This window comes from Scyliorhinus canicula, chromosome 12 (assembly GCF_902713615.1).
Source record: "Scyliorhinus canicula chromosome 12, sScyCan1.1, whole genome shotgun sequence".
Lineage (NCBI taxonomy): Eukaryota > Metazoa > Chordata > Chondrichthyes > Carcharhiniformes > Scyliorhinidae > Scyliorhinus > Scyliorhinus canicula.
In genome coordinates, this window is record NC_052157.1 from 131,934,100 (window position 1) to 131,960,868 (window position 26,769).

At 43.0% G+C, this 26,769-nt stretch overlaps 1 protein-coding gene across 6 annotated transcripts in view; it reads right to left on the reverse strand.

Moving 5' to 3' along the window:
- Nucleotides 1-8,202: 8,202 nt before the first annotated feature.
- The window catches only part of rabgef1 (RAB guanine nucleotide exchange factor (GEF) 1), a 59,272-nt gene continuing 40,705 nt past the window's right edge, over nt 8,203-26,769 (reverse strand). For all 6 annotated transcript variants that reach the window (XM_038814155.1, XM_038814154.1, XM_038814158.1 and 3 more), the window contains 4 exons: nt 22,224-22,356; nt 19,272-19,363; nt 14,155-14,411; nt 8,203-12,691 (listed from right to left, as the gene is read on the reverse strand). In XM_038814155.1, the coding sequence (XP_038670083.1) occupies nt 12,293-12,691; nt 14,155-14,411; nt 19,272-19,363; nt 22,224-22,356 (881 nt within the window). In that variant the 3' untranslated portion in view covers nt 8,203-12,292. The remainder of the gene's footprint in view (nt 12,692-14,154; nt 14,412-19,271; nt 19,364-22,223; nt 22,357-26,769) is intronic.

The window sequence follows — 26,769 nt, forward strand, 5'->3', positions numbered from 1 at the left end:
CGTGGCACCTCTGCTAGCCCCTCAACGGTAGTGGAATCGATCCAGGTGTGGCGACAGTTTTTCTGTCGTAAAAGTCCATGGATTCTTTGTAGGCATCAATACTTAGTCTCAGAAATGGAGAAACTAGCCCTCTATCTTTGTTGCAGAGAACAGTGTCAACCCCACCTCGCTATACTGTTCCCCACTTCGCTATACTGTTCCCCACTACTACATTCTTTTTACACCCCCCCCCCTCCCCCCCCCCACCTGAATCCTTCCAGTACAACAGTGCCATTGTCAGTCAGTTGATCCAACCTTCAACCCCCACACTTATCCAAGTAAGCTGAAAGAATCTCAAACCTGTTGGACAATTGCAGAGGCTGATACTCCTGCCCTCTGTGACCCCTTCTTTACCTGCCTCAGCTAGTCATAACCTCATGTCCTTGACCACCTTCCAAATCAGAAGACTCTATCCTACCTTCTGGTACAAAGTACCAAAGTAACTTTGCCCCTCTCTGATGTGTTGTAGTGCCTGCAGCTCAAATTACCCTAAGCTGAAGCATCTCAAGCTGCAGCTCCTGACTACACACCAGTATCTAGAAGCTCCAACATGCTGCAGCCATGACACATCACCTGTCCTGCCTCCCTTGTGTGTCAATTAATTACCTAATTATTGTATTCAATTATTTACTTTCTTATATGTGTTTTAATAACCTGACCACAAATCCCTGTACTATTTTAAACTTTAAGAATGGAATAGACCTTAACCATTTACCAGATACTCACCAAACAGCTAGCTTCTTACCCTCTAATAGAGCAAGAACTAATTCCCACAGTGTGAAAAGTCGGAAAAAGCAAAGGGGCATCTCCCTCCCCTCCTCACTTCTTCAATACACCGAACTCCCAGAACTCCATTGAGGTTGCACTGTGATGTCTGAATTTATATGTTCTGAACCTAAGGGGACGAGCAGAGCCTAATGTGACGACTGCAATATTTTAGGAATTTTGGCATCTAAATATTGGGACAATTTAAGGGTTAAAAGCCTGGGGTTAGAGTGTGCTTGACTGCGTGGGTCATGCTTTTTAAAAAAAATAGTTGTTTTGCAGGGCCAGGGCGTTTTTAGCAGCCAGAAGGCGAAACTGATGAAAGAATGTGTTTTTTCAGTGCGATGGGCTGAAGGGCCTTTTCTGTACTGTAGACCTCTATGACTCTTATACACTGCTCACAATGTCAGCTCCTCTACATCGAGGAGACAAAACATAGGTTGTGTGAGCGTGTTGTAGAGCACCTCCATTTAGTTCACAATCATAACTCCAAACTTCTAGTCACCTGCCATTTTAATTTACTGCCCCACTCCTCAGCCTGGTACACTGTTTCTATGAAGCTAATGTAAGCTTGAGGAACAGCACTTCGTTTTTCAATTAGGCAATTTAAGTGCCTTCCAGGGTCAACACTGAGTTCAACGATTCCAGGTCATAACCTCTGCTCCCCTTTTTTTGTTTGCTTTCAGATGGTAGCCATTTTGGAAATGATTTGGTTATTTTCCCACTTACAACTCCTTTGACACATCTTCTGTTTCTTGTTCACCTCTCCCCCTTTTGCCTTGCACCAACATCCCTTTTGTTATTCAATCTGTCCTGTCCGCCACTTGATCACAGACCTTCACTTCATTTATTTTGCTCCACTCCACGTTTTCCCTGCCACGTGTTTTAAATCTGTTTCATCAGAACTGGAAAAAGTAGATGAAAGTTTAAAGACCTAAAATTTTCATCAAGACAAACTTAACACCATACAACCAATTCTAGCCCCATCTTATTCCCAAAATGCACTCGCCCTATACCCCAAACTCACTCTCCCTTAACACCTCCATAAAAATCCAAAGCCTTAATCCAACTAAAAAGACAACCCCGGCCCCTCGCCCCCAACAGCTGACGGTAACGTTCCCTGAAAAAGGAGATGAAAGGCTGACCCGAGTAGAACCCTTCCACAAACCCCCTCATGGTATATTTGATCTTCTCTAGGTGCTTGTACACTGAAAAGGACCCAAACATCTTGAGCAGCTCCATTATCTCCCCCTCCTAGAGAGAGGGTCTGTAATATATAGTAACAGATCGCCCGCACTTAAGGACACCCTATGCTCCCTTCCCCACACTCTATCTCCCTCCATCAGGTAGATAAACTCAATGCAATGGCCAGCGGCTGGATTGCCAAGGCAAACAATAGCAGAGACAATGGGCTCCCCGTCTTGTAACCCTGGTCAGTTGGAAATAACCCAAACACAGGGCATTAGTATGTACCCTTGCAGTGGGGGCCTTGTTTCAAAGCTTAATCCATAAAATAAATTTTGGCCCGATGCCAAACCACCCCAGGATCACAAAGAGGTTCCCTCACTCAACCCTACCAAACTCCTTCTCCGCATCCATCAAAACAATCACCTCTGGCTTGGTCTCGAAGGAAGGCAACAACCTAACATTTAACAATCCCTGAATATTAGCCGACAACCGCCGGCCCTTAACAAATCCAGTCTGCTCCTCCAAAATCCACCGGTAGGCTGTGCTCCAACCATATTGCCAACGCCTTAGCCACCAAGTTAGCGTCAGCATTTACCGAGATAGGCCGATACGACCCACATTCCATGGGATTCTTGTTCTTCTTCAGCATCATGGAAATCAATGCCTGTGACAGTGGGACTGGCTATACCCTCCGGGACACAAAATCATTCAACATATCCAGCAGAAGTGGGGCCAACTGACCAGCAAACTGATTGCAAAATTCAATGGGAGGACCCATCCGGCCCTGGGGTTTTGTCCGTCTGCATTAACCAAATACAATTCGTGATCTCCTCCAGCCCCATCGCGTCTCCAACTCCTGCCTTCTCTCCTGCTCCACCTCCAGGAAGGTCAACCCATTCAAAAATTGTCTCATTGATGAGCCGCCCACTGGAGGCTCTGACTCATGCACCCCATGGTAAAAGGCCTCAAACACCGCATTAACCTTCCCTGGGGCAGAAACTATCCCACCACCCGAGTCCCTAACCTGCACTATCTCTCGGGAGGCTGCCCGTTGCCTCAGCTGGTGAGCCAAAAAGATGACTGGCCTTCTCCCCATACTCATAGAAAGTCCCCCTTGAGCGACACAACCGGGTCACTGCCTTATCCATTGACAACTCATACTCCATTTGCAACTTTCTGTCCGCCAATAACTCTGACGTTGGGCGATCGAGTACTGCATGGCATCCACCAGCCTTTGCCTCTCCACCTTCCCAGATTTATCCCTATGCGCTTAACTCTTTCTCCCCCCCCCCCCCCCCCCCCCAACCAGCTCTTTCAGGGCCTCCAAGAGCATGGACGGCGAGACCACCATACTCCTCAATGGCAGAGGATACCTGCGCACAAAAACTCTCATCTGCAAGCAACACCATGTCTAGTCTCCACAGGTGTCTCCGAGAGCAGCCCAGCTCCAACATAAAGTCCACAAAATCAGGAGCTTGCTTCGATATAATGAACGACGAGTAACCTGCCCCCTCACCCCAAGGAGAAGAGACTTATCACCACAACAAAGTAAATACGGCTGTAGACCCGGTGGACATGAGAAAAAAAGAAGACTGCTTATCCCTCAGAAACTTAAATTCCATGGGTCCTGGAAACTGGGTTCGCGGAGCTGACCACACCGCAAGCTCTGACTCCACAGGCAGGAATGGAATGAGTGACCACCAAGCAGAGTAAGAGAGCTAGGCAGTCAGTGCAGGAATCTCTTGTGACCATTCCCAATGCAAAACAGATGTACACCGTTGGATACTGTTGAGGGGAATGACCTCTCAGGGGAAAGCAACAACAGCCGGATCTAGTGCATTATGGTTGGTTCTGCTGCAGGAGGGGAGGAGTAAAAAGTGTGGGAATGCAAATGTTACAGGGATTCAATTGTAAGGGGAATAGACAGGCGTTTTTGTGACCGCAAACGAGACTCAAGGATGGTATGTTGCCTCCCTGGTGCTAGGGTCAAGAATGTCTCAAGAGTGGTTACAGAACATTCTGGAGGGGGAGGGTGAACAGCCAATGGTCGCTGTACACATCGGTACCAATGGCATAGGTTAAAAAAAAAAAGGGATGAGATCCTAAAAGCAGAATATAGGGAGTGAGGAATAAAGTTGAGAAGTTGGACCTCAAAAGTAGCGATCTCAGGATTACTGCCAGTGCCACGTGCTAGCCAGAGTAGAAATAGCAAGATACATTGAATGAATACGTGGCGTGTGAGGAGGGGGGGGGGGGGGGGGGGGGGAAAGAGAGAGAATTCAGACTCCTGGGGTATTGGTACTGGTTCTAGAGGAGTTGGGTCCAGTACAAACTGGACAGGTTACATCTGGGCAAGGCCGGATGTCCAGGACCAGGGGCTGGTTTAGCACAGTGGGCTAAACAGCTGGCTTGTGATGCAGAGCAAGGCCAGCAGCACCGGATCAATTCTCATACAGGCCTCCCCAAACAGGCACCGGAATGTGGCGACTAGGGGCTTTTCACAGTAACTTCATTGAAGCCTACTCGTGACAATAACCGATTATTATTATGTCCAGGGGAACTATTTGCTCAAGTGGTTGGGGAGGGCTTGAACTAAAATGGCAGGGTGATGGGAACCTATGCTAAGAGTCAGAGGAGGAGGAAAAAAAGACAAAAACAAAAGACAGAAAGGTGAATAAGAAAAGTGATAGACAGAGAAACCAAGGGTCAGATTCAAACAGGGCCACAATGAAAAATATTGGTAGCGAGGCAAGTAATGTTAAAAAGAAAATTTTAAAGGCTTTGTGCCTTAACGCATGGAGCATTTGCATTAAAACAGTTGAACTAATCGCGCAAATTGACCGGTATCATATAATCGAGATTACAGAGACATGGCAGCAGGGTGACCAGAGATGGTAACTGAATGTCCAGGGCTTTTCAGTATTTAGGAAGGACAGACAAAAAGGAAAAGGTGGTGGGGTTGCATTGTTGCTTAAAGATTGGAGGGTAGCTAACGTAACTCCACTATTTAAAAAAGGAGGTAGAGAGAGGGAATCATAGACCAGTAAGTCTGATGTCGGTAGTGGGGATAATTCCAGAATCCATTATCAAATATTTTATAGTTGAGCACTTAGAAAACAGGGTAGGATCGGGCAGAATCAGCATGGATCCATGATCTATGGAATTCTTCGAGAATGTAATTAGTAGAGTTGACGGGGTGGGGGGGGGGGGGGGGGGGGGGGGACAGAGCCAGTGGATGCGGTATATTTGGACTTTCAGAAGGCTTTTGACAAAGCTCCACATAAGAGATTAGTGTGTAGAATTAAAACGCATGGGACTAGGGCTAGTGTATTGAGAGGGATAAAAAACTAGTAGGCAGACAGGAAACAATGGGTAGGAATTAACGGGTCTTTTTCAAATTGGCAGGCAGTGCCTAGTGGGGTCCCACAGGGATCGGTGCTAGGACTATATTGATGCGATTCATAATATATATTAATGATTTAGAGGGAACAAAATGTAGGGCGGGATTCTCCCAACGGAAGTCTAAGTGCCGATGCCGGAGTAAAAACCGGAGTGTTTTACTCCGGCGTCGGTGCCCGTTCCCAGACCCCTATTCTCCCCCCTCCATGGGGCTAGCAGGGGCGCCGTGCGATTTACAGGGGCGGGGCCCCGGCATGGCGTCAGAGACCCAGCGCCGCGTAAAAGACGCGGCGCCTTGGGTCCCGCACATGCCAGACCCCATCGGAGGCCCCCCCATGCCTTTGCGGCGAGTACCCGCCGGCAGCAACCAGGTGTGGATGGCACCGGCGGGACTAGGCTGTTTACGCTTGGCCCATCCGGACCGGAGATTCTCCGAGCGGCCCGACGCGATTCGCACAATGCTGGTTCGGGGGGGGGGGGGGGGGGGGGGAGAATCGCGTGCAGGTGTCGGCGATTCTGCCACCCGGCGGGGGGGGGGGGAATACCGGCCATAGTATCTCCAGCACGGTAGCCTTGTGGATAGCACAATTGCTTCACAGCTCCAGGGTCCCAGGTTCGATTCCAGTTTGGGTCACTGTCTGTGTGGAGTCTGCACATCCTCCCCGTGTGCGCGTGGATTTCCTCCGGGTGCTCCGCTTTCCTCCCACAGTCCAAAGATGTGCAGGTTAGGTGGATTGGCCATGATAAATTACACTTAGTGTCCAAAATTGCCATTAGCGTTGGGTGGGGTTACTGGGTTATGGGGATAAGGTGGAGGTGTTGACCTTGGGTAGGGTGCTCTTTCCAAGAGCCGGTGCAGACTCGATGGGCCGAATGGCCTCCTTCTGCACTGCAAATTCTATGATATCTATGACACCAAGTTGGGTGGAAGGGTGAGCTGTGACAAGGATGCAGATTCTTTGGTGTGATTTGGACAAGTTGGAGGGAGTGGGAAAATTAATGGCAGATGCAGTAGAATTGGGATAAATGGGAGGTTATCCACTTTGGTAGCAAAAACAAGGCAACAGACTATTATCTGAATGGCCATAAATTAGGAGGGGAATGTGAAACAAGACCTGGGTGTCCTCGTACACGGTCACTGAAGGAAGCATGCAGGTACAGCAGGCGGTAAAGAATGCAAATGGTATGCTGGCTTTCATTGTGAGAGGATTAGAGTATAGGAGCAGGGATGTCTTTTCTGCAATTATACAGGGCCTTAGTGAGACCACACCTGGAATAGTGTGCGCAGTTTTGGTCTCCTTATCTGAAAGAAGGATGTTCTTGCTCTCAAGGGAGTGCAGGGAAGGTTTACCAGACTGATTCCTGGAATAGTGAGGCTGACGTGAGGAGAGATTAAATCATCAGCATTGTATTCACTGGAGTTCAGAAGAACGAGGGGATCGCATGGAAACCTAGAAAATTCTAACAGAACTAGACAGGGTAGATGCAGGAAGGTTGTTCCCGATGGTGTGGGTATCCAAAATTAGGGGTCACAGTCTGAGGATACAGGGCAGACCATTTAGGACAGAGATGGGAAATTTCTTCACCCAGAGTGGTGAGCCTGTGGAATGTGTTACCACAGGAAGTAGAGGCCAAAACATTGCATATTTTCAAGCAGTTAGATACAGCACTTGGGGTGAAGGGGATCAAAGGATATGGGGAAAAAAACAGGATTAGGCTAGAGTTGGATGATCAGCCATGATCATAATGAATGGCAGAGAAGGCTCGTAGGGCTGAATGGCCTCCACCTGCTCTTATTTTCTATGTGTTGATGAGTGTAAGTGTATTCAACACAACCCAACAGGCACCAAGGTAATTCAGGGTACATATTTTTAAACAGTGTGTGCCGATAGATATCCAGAACCAATTAGGATAGGCTGCATGTTTACTGTGTGTGATGGATGCTTAAATGACATTTTCCAAACACTTTAAAATGCGAAATCAAACAGCACGAACAGATCAAATTATTTTTTAAAGCAAATAATCTCATATATGGCATGGGAAGGATAATTCTGAAGTTTGTTATAATTGCAAATTGCTGGGGTGGCACTGCTGCCTACAGCGCTGAGGATCTGGGTTCAATTCCAGCCACAGGTCACTGTCTGTGTGGGTATAACCCCCACAACCCAAAGATGTGCAGGGTAGGTGGACTGGCTATGCTAAATTGCCCCTTAATTGGAAAAATACTTGGGTACTCTAAATTTATTTATTTTTTTTAAATTGTAAATTGCTGATACCGAGCTGGAAAGTTATTGTTGACGAGAGAAATAGAATAATGGGAGGAGGTGGGTTGAAACAGCAACGTTGGTGCAGCAGCATCAGTTAGCTCAGCTGGCTAGAAAACTAGTGGTACAATCCCCATCCTGGCTGGAAGAGCTTTTGGGGTTTTGCTTTCAGCTGTGTTTAGCAATCCTCGGATAAGGAAGCCACATCGAGAGGGTAAGCTTACTTACTCCAGCTCCTCTGGGGTGAGCAGGGAGTGAAGAGAGAGATTTTGTAAAATGTTTTGAGGAAAGAAAATGCAGAATGTGCCATTAAAGTGCATTTAATAAAATATTTCCCTTTTGCTAAACAATAGAAAAAAATGAATCATTCAATTTCTGTCCAATATTAATTAACTTTTGCTTCAAAGATATATAAAGAGGGTAACATGTCTACAATGCATTTGTTCTGCAGTTATTGAAAGGGATCAGTCACTTGCTCACAAACACTGATCAAAATTGCTATTCTTAATCAAAATTCAATATCAAGTTGACACTTTCAAAAATAATGTGAATTTCTCAAACGCCATTTATTTTTTTATTATGGCAATATTGAACCATATTCTTCAAATCGGATTTCAAATATTACAGTTGGTTCAAAATATTCTGAACAATTTTCACATCGCGACATCAAACCAAAGTATTACACATTTTAAGTATTGAAATCGGTGAAGTCTAATGGCTACAAACTGCAATTCATCCTCTAATAAACAGTCATTGCCTAATCATTTAAAAATCACTTGTAGAAACACTCAAAATATATTCAGTTTGGACTCCCTACAGATTTTTGTTGGAACACTTGTATAAGATGGAATGAAAACAGGCATATTCAATATAGATGATATTTTTAATCACATTGATTTTAGCTACAGAAAAATATTCAGAAATAGAAACTTCAGTTGCACCAATTTACCAGGTTTTTAGGATTCGTGTTTAAGATATTGAGGAGCTGTTCCGCTTCTGAATTTCCAAATTCAATAGATGACCAGGAAGCCAACAGCTTTATAGTAATTTTCACACATCAGTGATAGATAATGTTCAAACTGTGATCAATGAGCCAAAATTCAGCCCATAAAGAGATTTTATCCAATACTGTGCCCTTATAGTATGTGATACAATGGTGTTCTACCTCTTCCAAATGGTGTTATGCAGAATGCACAATCCATGATTCCAGGGCGAGGAAAGGCAAAGCAATGCAATCTCACCAACTTGTTCACAGACCTGTCAACAAATTAAAACCATTGCTTGATCAGCAAGTGGCAGTACAAATCAGAACACATTGGCTCACATGGCAGCTGATGAAGTGGCAGTTTGAGTTACAAGAACATCCAATTTTAGTTTTCTAGCATTTGAGATTTTGATTAAGAGCTGGTGTTTTTCACTCCATTTTTGCTTATTCTTCTGATCAATTTTCACAAAGGTTTTTCTCAAGTTGCATGTGCCTGATTTGCTTCCCCCAGACTCAATCTTGGGGTATCATAGAGCTTATTGAGAGACTGCTTTTCCACAAATGAAAACACCAAGTGCTCCGCTAAGAATTCATGAAAGGTTAATTTTAATATTTACTCTATATCTCTCAAATTAATAAGTTGTGAGATATTAAAAATAATCACTAGAGAACAGCACACAGGGCATGACCAAAACTGATTACTTAAAAACTTGGGCCATTTTTGGAAGGGCTTTTACATCTAAATGCATGCATGTCATTCTGGAAATTTAATCTTGCACCTTTCACTGTCCTTGTATTATTTGTGCAAGTTATATACAATGAAAATAAATTAAACTCTCAGGAGTGTCAAGTAATATGGGAGAGTTGGAAAATATAAGCGAAGAACAATCCTTGTAATGTGTAATGAGCCATATTTCTGACGTGCATGCTGACTACAGAGCTCACCCAGTGAGGAAGAAAAATTGCTGGGCAAGAAATGTTTCTTAAATAAAGACGCTTTCAGTTTAATTTCAATTTTGACTGTTTCAAAAGCAAATTCCATCATTTCTGCCCTTTCCCTAGAAGGGAATTATAGATGCCCCACCCCCCAAAGTTGGACAGGCAAAATTGAAAGTCCGACTTCCACAAATTATGAACATTATCCTTTATCTGCATGTGGTCTAACCTCAAGGGTTCAAACTAAACTTAAAGTTTGTACAAGCTTAAAAAGTCAGCAAGCTGTGCATGCAGTGCAGTTATTCTTTGTGGAAATTATTAAAAATCCTATGATACAGTACTAGACCAGTTAATTTTTTAAAATACAAGTGGCAACTGTGCCAAGTCTACTGCACTTCACTGATTAAGTTACTGAATTATTAGCGATCACAAAAATATTAGAAATGTATAATTTAGATCTAGTTAAAAGCTATTTCAAGTTGCAACAAATAATATTTAGGTGGTGTGTGTGCTAATCCTAAATAATTAAATTTTATGCAACTCACAAACAGGGTAATTTGGTTTCAAAGTAGTTCTCCAACATAAATAAGAATATTTTCACTGCTTCTATGGGAAGAACAGATTCATCCTCAAGTTATTTTGTGCACACATTGCCATAAGGTGATGGACCAATTAGCGAGATTTTATACAATAGTGCTGGTCTGTGTTTATGATGATATGCAAAAAAAATCTGAACGAGAAATGAAAATGCATTCTTTCCAAAAAGTATAAATTATGTAAAATTGTTTGTCCTGAAAGAAGCATGGGCAGTTGTCCGTTGATTATTAACAGTAGTTAAAAAACTCAGGAAGATGTTTTAATAACATTTTATAAATATCCTCTATATGAAAGCTACATGGAACATTCAGTAATGCCAATGTTTATCTCTTCACTACCTTGCCAAAGTGGTTAATTTTTATACAAGGTTAGGTGTCAAGAAATATCACACTATTTGAGGGCAGGCGAATCATGGCAAAGGCTGATTTTGCCCTCATCAGACAACTACACAGCACACTTTCCAGCAGGGCTACTGGACAGCAATTACAAATGTAAATACTGGCTTATACCAGGATACAAAAGTCAATCATCAAGTTCTTTGCCGCTTCAATTGACAGTAGCCAACATGAGCTAGAATGACATTTTTAAAAATTGCTTTTGCTTTTATATAGCACCTTTCACAATTTCCGAACCTCCCAATGCACTTTACAACCAATGAAAGACAGAGACTGTTCATGAAATGCTAAAGGTTATATAATGCAGGTTTACGTACAGCTCATGGAGAAACAATCAAATTAATTACACTGAAACTTGAAGTTAAAACAAAGTTAATTGTGGAGTCATGGAGCTTTAATGTAATGTGATGAAGTAGTGTAACAACAGACTACTATATTTTAATCTCTGAACATAAAAATAGACAATGGCAAAATTTAAATAGATAAGTACTGTTGCCATTAAAATATTGTTAGAATAAGTTTCCTTGTATGCAAATTGCTCTGGAGACTAAAAAGTAATTAAAACAGGCCGATGATTTAAGTCAAAGTGATAAATACGAATACGCAATTTGAAAAGTTTAGCAACCACAACTACTACAAGATAGCCAAACCAGAGTGTATAGTTTTTTCTTCTGTCAAGGTAATGCCTGACCTCTGCTTGGATTTCAACACCCATTAAGCACATTCCGGATAAACCATTGTAAACAGATCATAAAAGAGTAATGCAGCAAGCACGTTTTCAGATTCACAGCTGGGCCATACAAGGACAATCTCTAGCTAGAACATCTTAATTACTGATTTGTTTTTTTAAATTGAGAAATAAAGGAGTTGGCAAATATGATAAATTTAAACAGCCTTTCTATTTTTTTCATGATAGAACACTGGAGATAAAATGGAAAATGAATGCTTTGTCCTTTACTTGAAGGGGCCCTCCTACAATGTACCCCAAATTATCAACATGCAGTGCAATGAGGAACAAATGATATTTACAATGAAACATTGTACTCAGGTTAAGATTACCAAGAAATATTAATGTTATTTATTTCTCTAAAGACTGAATCATAGATTGGATTGTAAAACACTGATGAAATTCCCAGAATTGCATGCATTAAACACAATTTGCATTTACTCGCAACTTTAAACTAGAATCCCTGAATATTAACTGTTCTTATTGATGACATCAGGGGAAAAAAATGCTGTACAGAACTTAGCAAATATAAAACATACCTTGAAATTTGCAAGCCAGATTTAAAAGGGAAAACAAAGGTGAAGTACTCTGGGTGCTGGGAATCTATAATAAAAATGGAAAATGCTGAAAAAACTCAGCCGGTCAGGCTACATCTGACTGAAGATTCTGAGGATGAAGCCCAACATGCTGAGGGTTTCCCTCATTTTCTGTTTTTTATTTCACATTAAAAAGAGGTACTAATTGTAACATTACAATTACGATCTCTTTAAAAAATTCAGAGGTCAGGCATTAACCTTTGAAGTAGCCTTTGTTATAAATCCCCACTAGATTTATATCTTTCAGCTGAAGTACCAATATTACTTCAAGCATTTCACAACATCATTAGTTTGAACACAGTTGTGCTCCCATTATTTATGTTCCAGCACCATCATCACCAGTCAACAGATTGAACCTCAGAGCAGAGTTCGCTCAGGTTTAACATGCAGTTCAAATTCTTTCAGCCAACAAACACTTGTGGCTGGATGGGTGGTGGAAGTTTGTCATTTTCTACATTGTCAGAATCGATTGCAGCCACTGGCTGGCCTCTAGGTTTGATATCAAGTGGAAATTTCTCAATAATGTCTTCAACCTCTTTGGTTACACCTTCGCTCCAATCAATCAGGTCTTTCTCAAGCTGCTTGGCATCTGACAGGATGTTGTGCTGTCTCTCATTCAGCTGTGAAATAAGATTTAGGTTTTTGTACATTTGTTTGAGTCCTGGGCATGTGTCAGGGGACCATTCCTCAGAGTCCTGCTTCTTAGGTGATGCTTGGCCAGACATGTAGCGATCAAAATCTTCCTGAGTCAGATTCAAAGATTGGGCATCCAATTTTTCAATAAAGGCAACTGCACAACACTGAAAACAAGATAGGTGTCACAAATTTAAAAACCACAGAAAATATAATTTAAACATTATTTGAAAAATGTCAAACTATTTTTGGCAGCATTGTACATTAATTCATTCATTAAATCTCAGGCAAGAACCAAAGTAAAACTTTGCTAAACATAATGCATTAAATAAATTTACTAAAGGTTAGGGATTATCCCAAACCTATAATTTGTCACGTTTCCATTTTAACTGCATTCTTAACTAAGGAAAAATGCACAAGCTTTAAACAGATGATGTTAATTCTAAGGGGTTTTAACCCATTCTGATCTTGCACCCTTTAGCAATTATAAAACGTTGCTGGAACGGGCTTGGGATCCATTTCCTCCATTGCTCAAAGAACTAGTGCATGAAATTGCAGACCCGTCATTGGTCATCACTGTTGAAAATGAGGTTCATAGGGACTCAGCTATTATATTTGTTGCAGTAATGTTATTTTAAAAATCTGGGTACAGTACATACAGTATGTCTGCCAAAGCTGTGGTTTAAGGTGTCATAAAAGAAAAGTAATCTGGGGGAGTGTTCTGCTGATCGAAATATTTACTCGTTTACAGGCAGCTGGCCAGTGGAATATTGTTTTGGTTTGGAGGTCGCTGGGGTGTAGATGGCATTTGGTCCTAGTTAAACAGGTCACAGGACATCTTGTAGGAAGAGACAGAATAATACCATATGCACAAAGAATAGCAAGTAAAACCTTACTGGCTGCTAACTTTCCCGATAAGTGGTATCTAAACTATATTGGTTTGCTTAATTGGGATATTTAGTGGCAGATTTAGGAAGTAAATTGTCCCATCAAGCCTACACCAACAAAATAATCTATCTAATCTCACTAGAGTTCCATCTTTGATTTAAGAACTGTTAACTACAAAGTTATATATTTGTTGTTAATGTGACTAATTCTGTGTTTGAATTAAAGTTTGTTTTAATATAAAAAATATCTATTGGTCAGTGTTATCACTCCTGTGCTGCAATGGCCTTTCCTCACAGTTTTACAAATTGCAAGTAGTTGGGTTCTCATCCGGGAACCTAATGACCAACTCTTTTCTCTTGAAAATTCCCACATTGTTGGGCAGTCAATATTAGCCCAGAAGGTATCTGCATTGCATTATGATCCCCCATCACTCATTTAGGATGTGGGTACTGCTTTTTTGCCACTGACAAAAGTTGATCACTGTTGGAAGTACAACTCCCTTACTGCTTCAGAACATGGGTGTATGAAGATGCATACGCAACAGAATTCTCTACATACATTACATTCTATTTAAAATGGGAGTATATTTAATTGAAATTATCAGCAGGTTCATAACACTGATCTATAATTTCTAGAAAACAATTCATGTGCATTCGTCGTATCAGTCAAGTATCATCAATTTGACTTTATCAAATTGTTGACCATTTTAAGAGGATTCTAAATGCCTTGTCAGAACACTTACTAAATTTGTAAAATAATATCCATCTTCACCAGTCATCAGTCTGCTTGGATTACAGAATCGGGTAATATACTGGATGTTTGACTGTAAACGAGGTGGATTAGCCTTCAAAACAATGTAGATAAGTGTGGGTAAGAAGTCATCCGCAGAAGCAGGCTCATTCTTTGTGATCTTTATAGCATTGAATATTTGCTTGCTGCATTTTGTGATGCAGGTCAATTTGTCACGTGGAACACGTCTTGAATCCACTTCGATAACAGCTGTAAAAATTCACAAAATTACTTACATTATTAGACCAGTTTTACCACGATTAGTTTCCTTTTGTTCCTTAAAAAAAGTGGTTAATACATGGTTTGAACATTTGATGGCGCCAAATCTCAATTCATGAGAGCATAAAAGGGGTTGAAAATCTGTCTTGGACAGTGGCGGTAATATTGGATCAGTTGCCTGTTATACACCTGGTGTGACAAATAATTCCACTGACTGCAAAGGATCTGATACTGCAGCTTTGCATCAATGCCAGAGATGCATTTCTACCCCAAAGAGCAGTGTCAGTGTGGCTCAATTGGTAGCATTTTCCCCTCCGAGTTGCAAACTTGCAGATTCAAGTCCCACTTCAGCCTAAAAATTAAGTATGTCTTTCAGATGAGGTTGAACCATCCTCAGGTGGATGCAAAAGATTCCATGGTACTATTTTGAAGGAAGGAGGGGAGCTATTCCCAGTTTCCTGAGCAATATGTATCCTCAAATCAACATCACAAGAACGGATCATCTAGTTATTATCACCCTCCTGTGCGTGAGAACCCAAGTGTCCAATTTGGCTGCCATGTTTTCTGCACTACAACAATGAATACACTAAAAGTACTTCATTGGCTGTGAAGCATTTTTAGACGTTCATTGGTTGTATAAATGCAAGATTCACTCACAAAAGCAATAATCATGGCTGCATAGACCCCCACCGGGCGGAACATCGGTCCGGGGTTGGCGACGACATTTTGGTGGCAAGCATAGACAGGTGGCCATAGCCTCAAAATTGGAGAGTTCAGCCCCATGTCTTTGACCTGACCCCGTCCCCAGTACACTATATACGTGAATTTCAGCGCCAGCCCAGTCTGAAATAGAGTTGAAAAAGCTATAAATTGCTTGAAAAACAAGGCCTCTGGATCAGACAAAATCCCAGCCAGAACCCTAAAGCATGGTGGAGATATATACCTGGATGATTGCCAAACCCACTATCTCTTATTTGGGAGGAGCAGGTCATGCCAGCAGATTGCAAGGATGCGTCTCAACTGTCTCCTCACAATGGCCAAAGAGCTTCGCCCAGAGTTGCAGTCTGGATTTCACCCACTGAGGGGGACAATACAGATATGATCTTCACCGCACAGTAAATCCAGGGGAAAAAAACAGGAAGCAGCACAAACTGCTGTAGAAGGCATTTTTGACATCACAAAAACCTTTGACTCAATCACAAGGCTTCAACTTTTAATCGCCTCCACTCCAAAACTTAGGTAAGTCTCATCTCAGTCACCAAGCTTCATACATAGATGATGCTGGTCTATGTGCTCACTTGGGAATCAGATCTCCGGAGCTCCAATTCATTATTGGCTCCTTTCACTGAAGCACACAAGATGGGCCATACTCTAAACATCTGGAAAACTAAGGTTTTCTTTCAACCTGTTCCCACAGCACAACAAAATAATTGCCCACCACATTGATCCACTGCGCGACCCTGGAAAACGTGAACCACTTACCATACCTTGAGAGTTTTCTCTTAACAAAGGAAGACATAAATGAAGGAATCCACCCCATCGCCAATGTTCTAGCTCAGCCTTTGGCCAAGAGAGGAAAAGAACATTCAAGGACCGGCCCATCAAACCTAGAATTACTGTCATGGTTTACTAGACAGCATGAATCTCCACCGCTCATACGCACTTTGGCGACTTGGATCATTTACAGCAGGCATCCCAAGATATTGGAGAAAAGCCAACAACACCGTTCCTTAAAAATTCTCCTTATACATTGACAGGATAGGCAATTTACTGTCAGAATCCTCTCCCAAGTCAATATTTCTAACTTCAAAGAACTTCACGCAAATCCAGCTTTGCTGTCTAGCCCAACAACAGGTTCCCAAAACAATTGCTCTACTCTGAACTTGATCACGGCAAAGGGCGCCTAGGGGGACAGAGGAAATGCTTTCAAGATGTTCTTAAAGCATCCCTGAAGAGATCCAATATTCCCATGGACTCATGGGAATCCATGGCTTGTAACAGCCCAAAATGGAGGAGGAGCATTTGAGGAGGCACCAAGCACCTCTAGAGAAATCAATGGCAGCGGACAAGCAGCTCATCAACTCAAAACTTTGAAACATTGGCTTGTCCACATGGTGGAGTCTGTATTGGTTTTGTTAGTCAACTTAGAACTTATCGAACCAAAGAAGACAAGTCATCCTTGATCCTGAGGGACTGCCTAAGAAGAAGCTACCAACTTCTTTCCATGAAAGCAGAGCATTGCAGATGTCAGCCTGTTACTGTGAAATACCGGGCAACCCCAGAATCTGTTATATGTGCATTGAAGACAGAAATCTGTGTGTCAACTTTAACAGAAAGATAATACTTGCAACTACCTACGCATCATAATAAAGCTCAAATTCAAATCATGTGATTTGAATGATATTGTAAACAATGAGCAGCACGGTAGCATTGTGGATAGCACAATCGCTTAACAGCTCCAGGGTCCCAGGTTCGCAGGTTCGATTCCGGCCTGGGTCACTGTCTGTGCGGAGTCTGCACATTCTCCCCGTGTGTGCGTGGGTTTCCTCCGGTTTCCTCCCACAGTCCAAAGATGTGCAGGTTAGGTGGATTGGCCATGATAAATTGCCCTTAGTGTCCAAAATTGCCCTTAGTGTTGGGTGGGGTTGCTGGGTTATGGGGATAGGGTGGAGGTGTTAACCTTGGGTAGTATGCTCTTTCCAGGAGCCGGTGCAGACTCGATGGGCCGAATGGCCTCCTTCTGCACTGTAAATTCTATGAAAAACAAAATTCTATGAAAAAACCTCAAGTGTCAGACATATCATTAGAAGTTAATTTAAACCAGGTGGTGTGGTTCCCAGGAACCTGCTGCTCTTGTCCTTCTAGATCAGGGGTGGGCAAACTACGGCCCGCGGGCCGCATGCGGCCCGCCAAAGGTATTTCTGCGGCCCACCAAGTCATTAAAAAAAAAAAAAAAAAATTTTTTTAAAAAAAATTTTTTTTTTTTTTTTTTTAAATTTTTTTTTTTAAAGGTTAATGGGTGGGGGGGGGGGGGCTGTTGGGTTACTTACTGGTATAGGGTGGATACGTTGACTTGAGTAGGGTGATCATTGCTTGGCACAACGTCGAGGGCCGAAGGGCCTGTTCTGTGCTGTACTGTTCTATGTTCTATATGAGGCGCCCACAATCATAACCGGGTGAAGTAATTATTTTACTTAATATACTATGCGGCCCTTTGTGAATTGTGAATTTCTGAATGCGGCCCTTGCACGGAAAAGTTTGCCCACCCCTGTTCTAGATGGTAGTGGTTGTGCATTTATAAGGTGTTGTCTAAGGAACTTTAGTCAGTTACTGCCATGCATCTTGTAGATGGTGCACACGGCTGCCACTGTTCGTCAGTGGTGGAGGGTTTGAATGTTTGTGTAAGGGGGAGCAATCAAATGGGCTGCTTTGTCATGGATGGGCTTCTTGAGCGTTGTTGGAGCTGCACTCATCCAGGCAATAATTACACTCCTGACGTGTGCCCTGTAGATGGTGGACAGACTTTGGGGGGGGGGGGGGGGGGGGGGTGGTTGTGTGTGTGTGTGTGTGTGTGTGTCAGGAGGTGAGTTAGTCGCCATAGGATTCCTAGCCTTTGACCTGCCCTGGTAGCTACAGCATTAATAGGGCTAGTCCAGTTCAGTTTCCGATCAATGGTAACCCCCCCCAGGATGTTGATTGTGGGGAATTCAGCAATGGTAATGCCATTGACTGCCAAGGGACAATGGTTAGATCATCTCTTGTAGGAGATGGTCATTGCCTGGCACTTGTACGGTGCAAATGTAACTTTCCACTTGTCAGCCCAAGCCTGGATATTGTCCAGGTCCAGCTGCATTTGGCCATGGACTCCTTCATTATCTGTAGAGTCGCGAATGGTGCTGTGCAGTCATCTGCAAACATCCCCACTTCTGACCTTATAATGGGAGGTTGTTGTTGAAGCAGTTGAAGATGGTTGTGCCTGGGACACTACCCTGAGGAACTTGTGCAATGATGTCCTGGAGCTGAGATAATTGACCTCCAACCACCACAAACATCTTCCTTTGTGTCAGATATGATTCTTACCAGCGGATTTCCCGCCGATTCCCATCAACTCCAGCTTCACTAGGGCTCCTTGCTGCCATACTCGGTCAAATGTTGCCTTGATGTCAAGGGCAGTCACTCTCACCTCACTTCTGGCATTCAGCTCTTTTGTCCATGAAATGCCACTGAATACAAGGCTACAGGCCAAGTGCTGAAAAACGGTATTAGAACAGACAGGCACTTGATGATTGGCGTGGACGCGATGGGCTGAACAGGCTCTTTCCATGCTGTAAAACTCTTATGACTATGATTTTCCCATTCTTCAGTTCTCACTCCAAATCCCCATCTCCTAGTATGCATATTTTCCCAATTCTTATCTGCCCCCTCTGAACCCCTTCCCCGATTTTCCCCGACGTCCCCATTCTCCTTCTCTCTTTTCTTGGGCTCCCAATTTCAGATCTCACTCAGATTTCAAGCTCAAGTTCAGCGACCATCAAAATGGACACCTATGATTTGTGAATGTCTACTTCTGACTGTCCAGCTCCCCTGTCACCGAAATTCCACATGACGGTGGATCTCTGCATTGGTGTTTGGGCGCTATCATCAGCCTGAAAATATTAACTGTTTCTCTCTCAAGAGGTGCTGCCAGACCTGCTGAGTATTTTCTGTCATTACTGCAGATTTCCAGCTCTTGCAGTATTTTACTTCTGCAGAAAACACATGTCTTTATTTTGTAATAGCAAACGTCAAATTGTTTTGGGGATTACAGTAAAAATGGATTGTATCCATATTAACAGTAATAAATAAACAAACCTGTAATTGCTTTTACAACTAATTCATAAACTTCCGGGATTTCTTCATTTACTGGAACACACAGCATTTCAAGAGTCACCCAGTGCAATGCCCTGGAAGTCAGAAAACATAGTGTGAACTTAGAATTGCAGAATCTCACAATTGTTAGAGCAGAAATGGCTAAATTATCTTCCAAATTCTGAAGTAATCAAAACATATCAATTGCAAAGGACATTTAATTCTGTCTACTTGCTTCCAATTAGGTCGCTTCCACAAGGTTGGAGTACTTGCAAACTTGTTTGTTGCTGGCAAGTATTTTAACATACTAAAAAAAATGGTGCCATCACATTCTTAAGTCACTGTAATATTAATTCATTTTTGAATTAAGTCAAAGATAGAGCCAAGTAGTCTCAAATTCTGGTAAAACACTGCACCCTTTCAGTCTGCAATGCAAGACTGTTGCCCACTAGAAGAACCATAGAGCCCCGACAGTGCAGGAGGTGGTCATTCAGCCCTTCCGGTCTGCACAGATCCTCTGGAAGAGCACCCTACCTGGGCCCATTCCCCAGCCATATCCCCATAACCCCTCCAAAACTGCACATCTTTGGACTGTGGGAGGAAACTAGAGCACCCGGAGGAAACCCATGCAGACATGGGGAGGAAGTGTAAACTCCACACAGTCACCCAAGGCCAGTATTGAACCTGGGTCCCTGGCATTGTGAGGCAACAGTGGTAACCATTGTGCCACCCTAGAAGAATAAGTATATTTGATACAATTAAAAAAACACACTTGTGGGGCACGGAGCACAGTGGTTAGCACTGTTGCTTCACAGTGTCAGGGTCCCAGGTTCAATTCCCGGCTTGGGTCACTGTCTGTGCAGAGTCTGCACGTTCTCGTCGCCCCTGCATGGGTTTCTTCCGGGTGCTCCGGTTTCCTCCCACAAGTCCCGAAAACTTGTGCTGTTAGGTTAATTAGACATTCTGAATTCTCCTATAGTGTACCCGAACAGGCACCAGTGTGTGGCGACTTGGGGATTATCACAGTAACTTCATTGCAGTGTTACTGTACGTGTGACAATAATAACGATTATTAGTCTGGATAGCTGGGAATTGGATATTTTTTGAAACACAGATTAGAACACAAAACCGGCACCGAGTCCTCTTGACTCCTGGTCCACATACACCCCCCCCCCCCCCCCCACACACACCTCAAAATTTAAATTTAAATTTAAAAAGTTCCCATTGTAGTGCTTACATCCTTTCATGATCTCCTTAATGCTAACCTCAAACATCCAAGCCTCCTGAACTAAAGCTTCTGGTGAATTTACCTTCACCCCATCATAGTGAGCAAGACATTGGCTAATTAGGTCCTATGCTTTGAAATTTCTTCCTCTCTTCATTTAAAGGTTTGCTTTAAAACTCAATTCTTTGAACAAGATTTGGGTCACCCTCCTTCACTGGTTCATTTAAGAAAAAAATGATTTCCTAGTTAAGTGCCTTAGATCATCGCCCCCCCCCCCCCCCCCCCCCCCCCCCCCCCCCCCCCACCCACCCCCCCGATCTAGGGCACAATATAAATGCATATTCTTCTTTAAAATGTTTCATGCATGAACACTGAAAGTTGGATATCAAATTCCACCACAAAAACATTACAACTTAGTGTTCCTTAATAATATGCTGAATTCCAATTAGTGTTAGAAAGCTCCCCGTCACATTCCCACTTTCAGGGGCACTTCCAGGAGCAGTCGAGCAAGAAATTTGTCAGCCTGCTCCAGCAAGGGGCAGCCAATTATACTTCTTGAGTTCCCAATTCGGGATCATTATCAGATGTGCCCCTGCCCTTTTCCCATTGCACTGCAAATATTCTCTCTTCATCTATTTGACCAATGTTACCGTTGAAAGCTCCGACTGAAAGTGCGTCCATCACACTCTCGGGCAGAGCATCCTTTTCTTTTGATAAACAGTTTTAATTAGGTATTTTTTGACATTGTAAACAGTAGAATTACAGAACGAGAAAACAAAAGGACTGTACAATAAACAAAGTACATAGTGCAATTGCCGTAACCCGTCCCACCCAGAAGGGCAGAGCATTCCTAACCGCCTGCGTTAAAAAAAAACGTTTGCCTCATTTTTCTAAACTTCAATGGGTATAGGCCCACCTTTCTTCATAAGATAAGCCCCTCATCCCAGGCGTGAATGCATTATATATATTTTTTCAAATAAAGAGACCAAAACTGAGCACAGTATTCCAGATGTGATTTCACCAAGGCCCTATGAAGTTGCAGTAAAATTTCATAAAACGTTATGCACATAACTGAAGTCCCTCATCGTTGGAACCATTCTCCTAAATGTTTTCTGCATCCATCTTCTTAAAGGAATCTGACTTATGAAGAGACAGTGGAAATATATGGGCTTCTCAGCCTGAAATGTAAGCATCTAACAGCTGGATTTTATAGAGATATACATAAAGATCAGAAAGGTTTTAAAAATATACTGTGCAGTTAAGCCAAGAGGCACAGATTCAAAATATAAAACGATAACATTAGGTCTGATACCTGAAAATGTTTTGTCATAAGGAGAGGGGGATTAGAGCAAAGTGGGGATAGGAAAAACCCTGGCAGGAACTTTCCAGCTGTTCCCACCGGCAGGATCTTTTGGTTCCGCTGACCCCGGTTGCATTCAACAGGAAACCCCATTGACAACGGCCTCCGTGAAACATGTGGTGTATTGTGCAGAAAATCCCACCCCCGAAATTCATGTAAGATACAATTAAATGTACCAATGGAGTGAAAGTAGGGCAATTCTGGATGGATAAATTAGTGTGGGAACATGGTCTTCCTCATCCACAATAATTGTGATTGCATGAACAAGTTTAGAATTGGTTTAATATTTTTTGAAATACCTTGGAAAAATCTTTTACCTGATGTCTAACCTCACTTGAAACTTAAGTTCATGAAAAGTAAATATCTTTACCTGATTCTTTTCTGAACCGCAAGATCTTTTTTCTCATCATCAGTTGTCTCTGGACAAAAAACATTTTTGTACAGTCGTGTCATGATGTAGTTTTCAATCTGGTCCATTACCTTCTCTATCCGTTCAGAGGAACCTGAAATAACAATTAGATTTATAAAAACATACCTATATATAACTGGATAATTTTATCAGCAGAAAATACAGTTGCACAACCCAATGGAGGACACTGACACTATTATAAAGCTGGACTTTTAAAATGTGATTTTGTTGCAACTGGCATCAAGGTAACTCAACAAAACCCAGAATTATCACTTTGCTTCTGAACGTCAACCACTTAGAGGAAAACAATACGTGCAGTCCTGTGATTCCTCAGAATTGAGAATCAAGCACCCAGTCACTTAGTTACAAACCATTCACAAGGATTACTTCTTACTTTCAAATCCCGACAGAGCTGAGGAACATTATTTGATTGGAGCGGAAGAATAGAAAAAAGGAGGATGCTAATCTTATATTGATTTATTTAGCCAATGTCAACAGAACTATCTACAATTTTTCTTGATAAACTTTATTTTCCTCTCTTTGGTTCTGCAAAGCATATTCCTGCTGGGGCATAGTTCCACAAACACCATTCATCTTTTGCTGTCGCACCCAAGTAGTCATTATTCGCAAGTGATCTTTGACAGTGAGCATTATCAGGCTACTTGGGCTGTCATGGATGGGGATCACTGCTGCATTCAATCTTGTTCTTAACCAGTATCTCACACATGCCTTTTTAGCTGGGATCATTGGAGAATTATTAGAAATGGGAGCAATGGTCTTTTACCCTCGCTAATAGAGACTCACTGTCATGCCGTTATTTGTGCATGACCACAATCAACTAACTTAAAGGAGACCAGGAATTGAAGTTTGAACGTCCCTTATCTGTGTAACTCCACCACTCCCTCCACATCATTGAGAAATGCCATTTCTCCCTTTGACTGGGACCGTAACATGTTAAACAAATTCTATTTTAGCTCTTCAAAACCCACTGGAAAAGTATATATTTTTTAAAAATAAACAATTTTATTGAGGTAGTTTTTGGCTTTATAAACAGTTACAGACATCATCAGACAGAAAGCAAAAAAAGGCAAAAATGTGCAAACATCCATATACTTTCAATACTTCAATCATAACATATTGCACAAGCCCGCTCCTCTCCCACCGGTACTACCCGTCATATTTTCCCTCCTACTCTACTTCTCCCCCCCCTCCCCTGCTGACGCTCACTCTCCCGCAAAGAAGTCAATAAATGGTTGCCACCTCCGGGCGAACCCCTGAACAGATCCCCTCAAGGCAAACTTAATTTTCTCCATACCCAGGAAACTCGACATGTCCGCAAGCCACAACTCCGTCTTCGGGGGCTTTGAGTCCCTCCACACCAATAGTATTCGTCGCCGGGCTATCAGGGAAGCAAAGGCCAAAACATCGGCCTCTTTCTCCCCCTGGACCTCCGAAACCCCAAAGATTGCCACCACCCCTGGACTCATCACCACCCTTGTTTTTAGTACCCGGGACATGATCCCCGCAAATCCCACCCAGTACCCCCTCAGCTTAGGGCATGCCCAAAACATGTGCACGTGGTTCGCTGGTCCTCCCGCGCACCTAGCGCATTTGTCCTCTATCCCGAAGAATTTGCTCATCCGAGCCACCGTCATATGGGCCCGGTGAACGACCTTAAATTGAATCAGCCCGAGCCTAGCACATGTCGCGGTCGAATTTACCCTACTCAGGGCCTCTGCCCACAGCCCATCCTCCATTTCTCCGCCTAGCTCCTCCTCCCATTTAAGTTTCAGTTCCTCTGTCTGGGACCCTTCCTCCCTCATGAGCACCTTATATATACCAGAGACTCGACCCTCCCCTTCTTCCCTCCTAGAGACTATTCTGTCGAGGATCCCCATTGGCGGGAGGCGTGGGAAAGATGGGACCTGTCTACGAACAAAGTCCCGCAACTGTAGGTATCTAAAATCATTTCCCCTTACCAACCCAAATTTCTCCTCCAAGCTCCTCAGACTCGCAAAGCTCCCTTCCAGGAACATATCACCCACCCTTCCCGCCCCCCACCATACTCGGAACCCCCCATCCATACTCCCGGGGGCAAACCGATGGTTGTCGCAGATTGGCGCCCAGACAGACGCCCCCATCTGGAAAAGTATATTTAAAGGGAGTGCAGGAGACAACAGGGGTAGATGTACACAAATCTTTAAAGATGGTAGGGCAAGTTTAAAAAAGCAAATGGGATCCTTATTATTAAAATGGAACACAGAGGTAAAGAAAAAAGCTAAACCTCCATTAAAACACTGGTTCTGCCACATGGAGCATTATGTTGAATTCTGGGAACTGCACTTTGAAAGGTATGAACGATTTAAAAGAGGGTGCAGCTGAGATTTAGGAGAATGGTTCCAGGGATCAGGGACTTCCTTGAGAGGCTGAAGAAGCCAGCTTTGTTCTACTCCAAGTAGAGAAGGTTGAGAGGAGAGGGGTCTAGACAGAGTAAGTAAAAATAAATTATTTCCAGTGAAAAATAAATTATTTCCAGGGTTAGCAACTGAGGGCACATTTAAAAAAATGATTGGTTCAGGAACCAGATGGTAACATTAAAAAAAAAAATTAAACCGAGCTTTTGTGATCAGACAGTGCTGGTAAATTCAAATTTCAAGCAACAATCAAAATTATAAGAAAATTGAATAAATGCTTCAAGAAAAGAAACATTCACAATATATTCGGGAAAAGCAGGAGATTGGAATTAATTGTATAGCTCTCCCAAAGAGCTGGTCCAGGCACGATGGAACAAATAGCTTCCGTCCCTGTTGCATCATTCTATGATTCTGAATCAATGTTTTTTTCTTCATCAATGCTCACTTCACAAGTTAATGGCTGAACAACTTTTGTAAATTAAAAAAAACACAAGATGCAAAGACTGTGACCTTGTACATGAGAACAAGGGCAACCTCAGCAATTGCAACTATCGAGACATCTTCCTACCAAGCATCGTGGCTGAATGCATCTATCCCGAATCGCAGAGTAGTTTCGGGACTCGAAATTTATCCCAGTCCAGCAGCTACAAGAAAAATACCATGAACTATGGAGCCACTAAATATTGAGCGCGATTCAACCGAAAGATTTCTCCATGCCCGATTTCAGGCACGTTTGGCGGGGTGTTTCTCAGCGGCTGCAGCATCGAGAAACATTTTGCTATTCAATGACACATTGCTGTTTTATTTGGCCACAGGGAGATTCTCTCCACCAAGGCCACATTTAAAGTGATATCCTGCTGGCAAGTTTGAAAAACTCCTTGCAGGTAGGGGCTCTATTTTGGAAGGACGTCCCAATCTCCCCCCCGGAAGGCTATCCCAATCTCTTTCCCCCCACCCCTTGCTAATGCCCCTGGGCCCGAATCCTGGCAGTGTCAACTTGGCACCTGGGCACCGCTAGCCCAGCACCCTGGCAGTGCCCTGTCAACCCACCCAGGCACCTTGGCACTACCAGGGTGCCAGAGAGAGCCATGGTGCCACCCTGCCCCCAACCACTCCAATGGCCTGGGAGATCCCCACCCCAGGGTCGTTGCGCCTGGTCTACAGGAGGTCTTAACCAAGCAGCTTTGGTAGGCAGCCAATTTTTCTCAATTTAATAGATCACCTCTGCTCACATAATCGAATGCTTAAGTGAAGTCAATGGCCACGATTCACAACTCTCAATGGGCGTGGCCCATTTCTGCATATTTAAATTAGCTGTGAAGCTCACTTAAATAAACATTCACCGAAATCACCCGGGTCTCCCCGGATGTGCGTGTATAAGGTACCCTGGTGACATCTCGCACGCGCAGCCGTCAAGGGTAACAGAATTGACCATCAAAGCACAACCATCGCCTCTAGAGATTGAAGGTTGCCGGAATCAGAGTAAAACAAAAGTCTCAGCATGCACAGATTCCAAGTAACCTATTGAGAGAACTCAAATAAGCGGAGTGGAAAGTAAATGTATTTAAAATTGCAATTTCTTGAACACGTTAGAAAACTCACATCAGCAACAAAGCATGCACAGAAAATCTGTTAGGGCAGTTAGACTGAGTGTATGTAGAATCATAGACTGGTTACAGCATAGGAGTCTATTTGGCCTACTGCATCAGTACCAGTGCCTTGCAAGAACAACATTTCACCTTGTTCCACTCCCCTGCCTTTTACCAATAGTCCTACAAATTTTCTCCAGATCATTATCCAAATTTCTTTGGGTAACCTCCACCTGAATCTGCTTCCTATGTACTCCCAGGTAGTGCATAGTAGATCCGAATCACTTGCTGCATAAAAATGTTTTCTCATGTGCCATTGCTTCTTTTGTCTATCATCTTGAATCAGTGTCCTTTGCTTCTCGAACCTACAGCTAACATGAACCATTTTGCCCTATCTACTCTGTTCAGGGTAAAGTGACAGGCAAGGTATACTCAGCATACAACCAGATATAGCAGAAGTGAAATTAAAAGGAAATGAATTATTATGGCAAGAAGAGTAGGTAC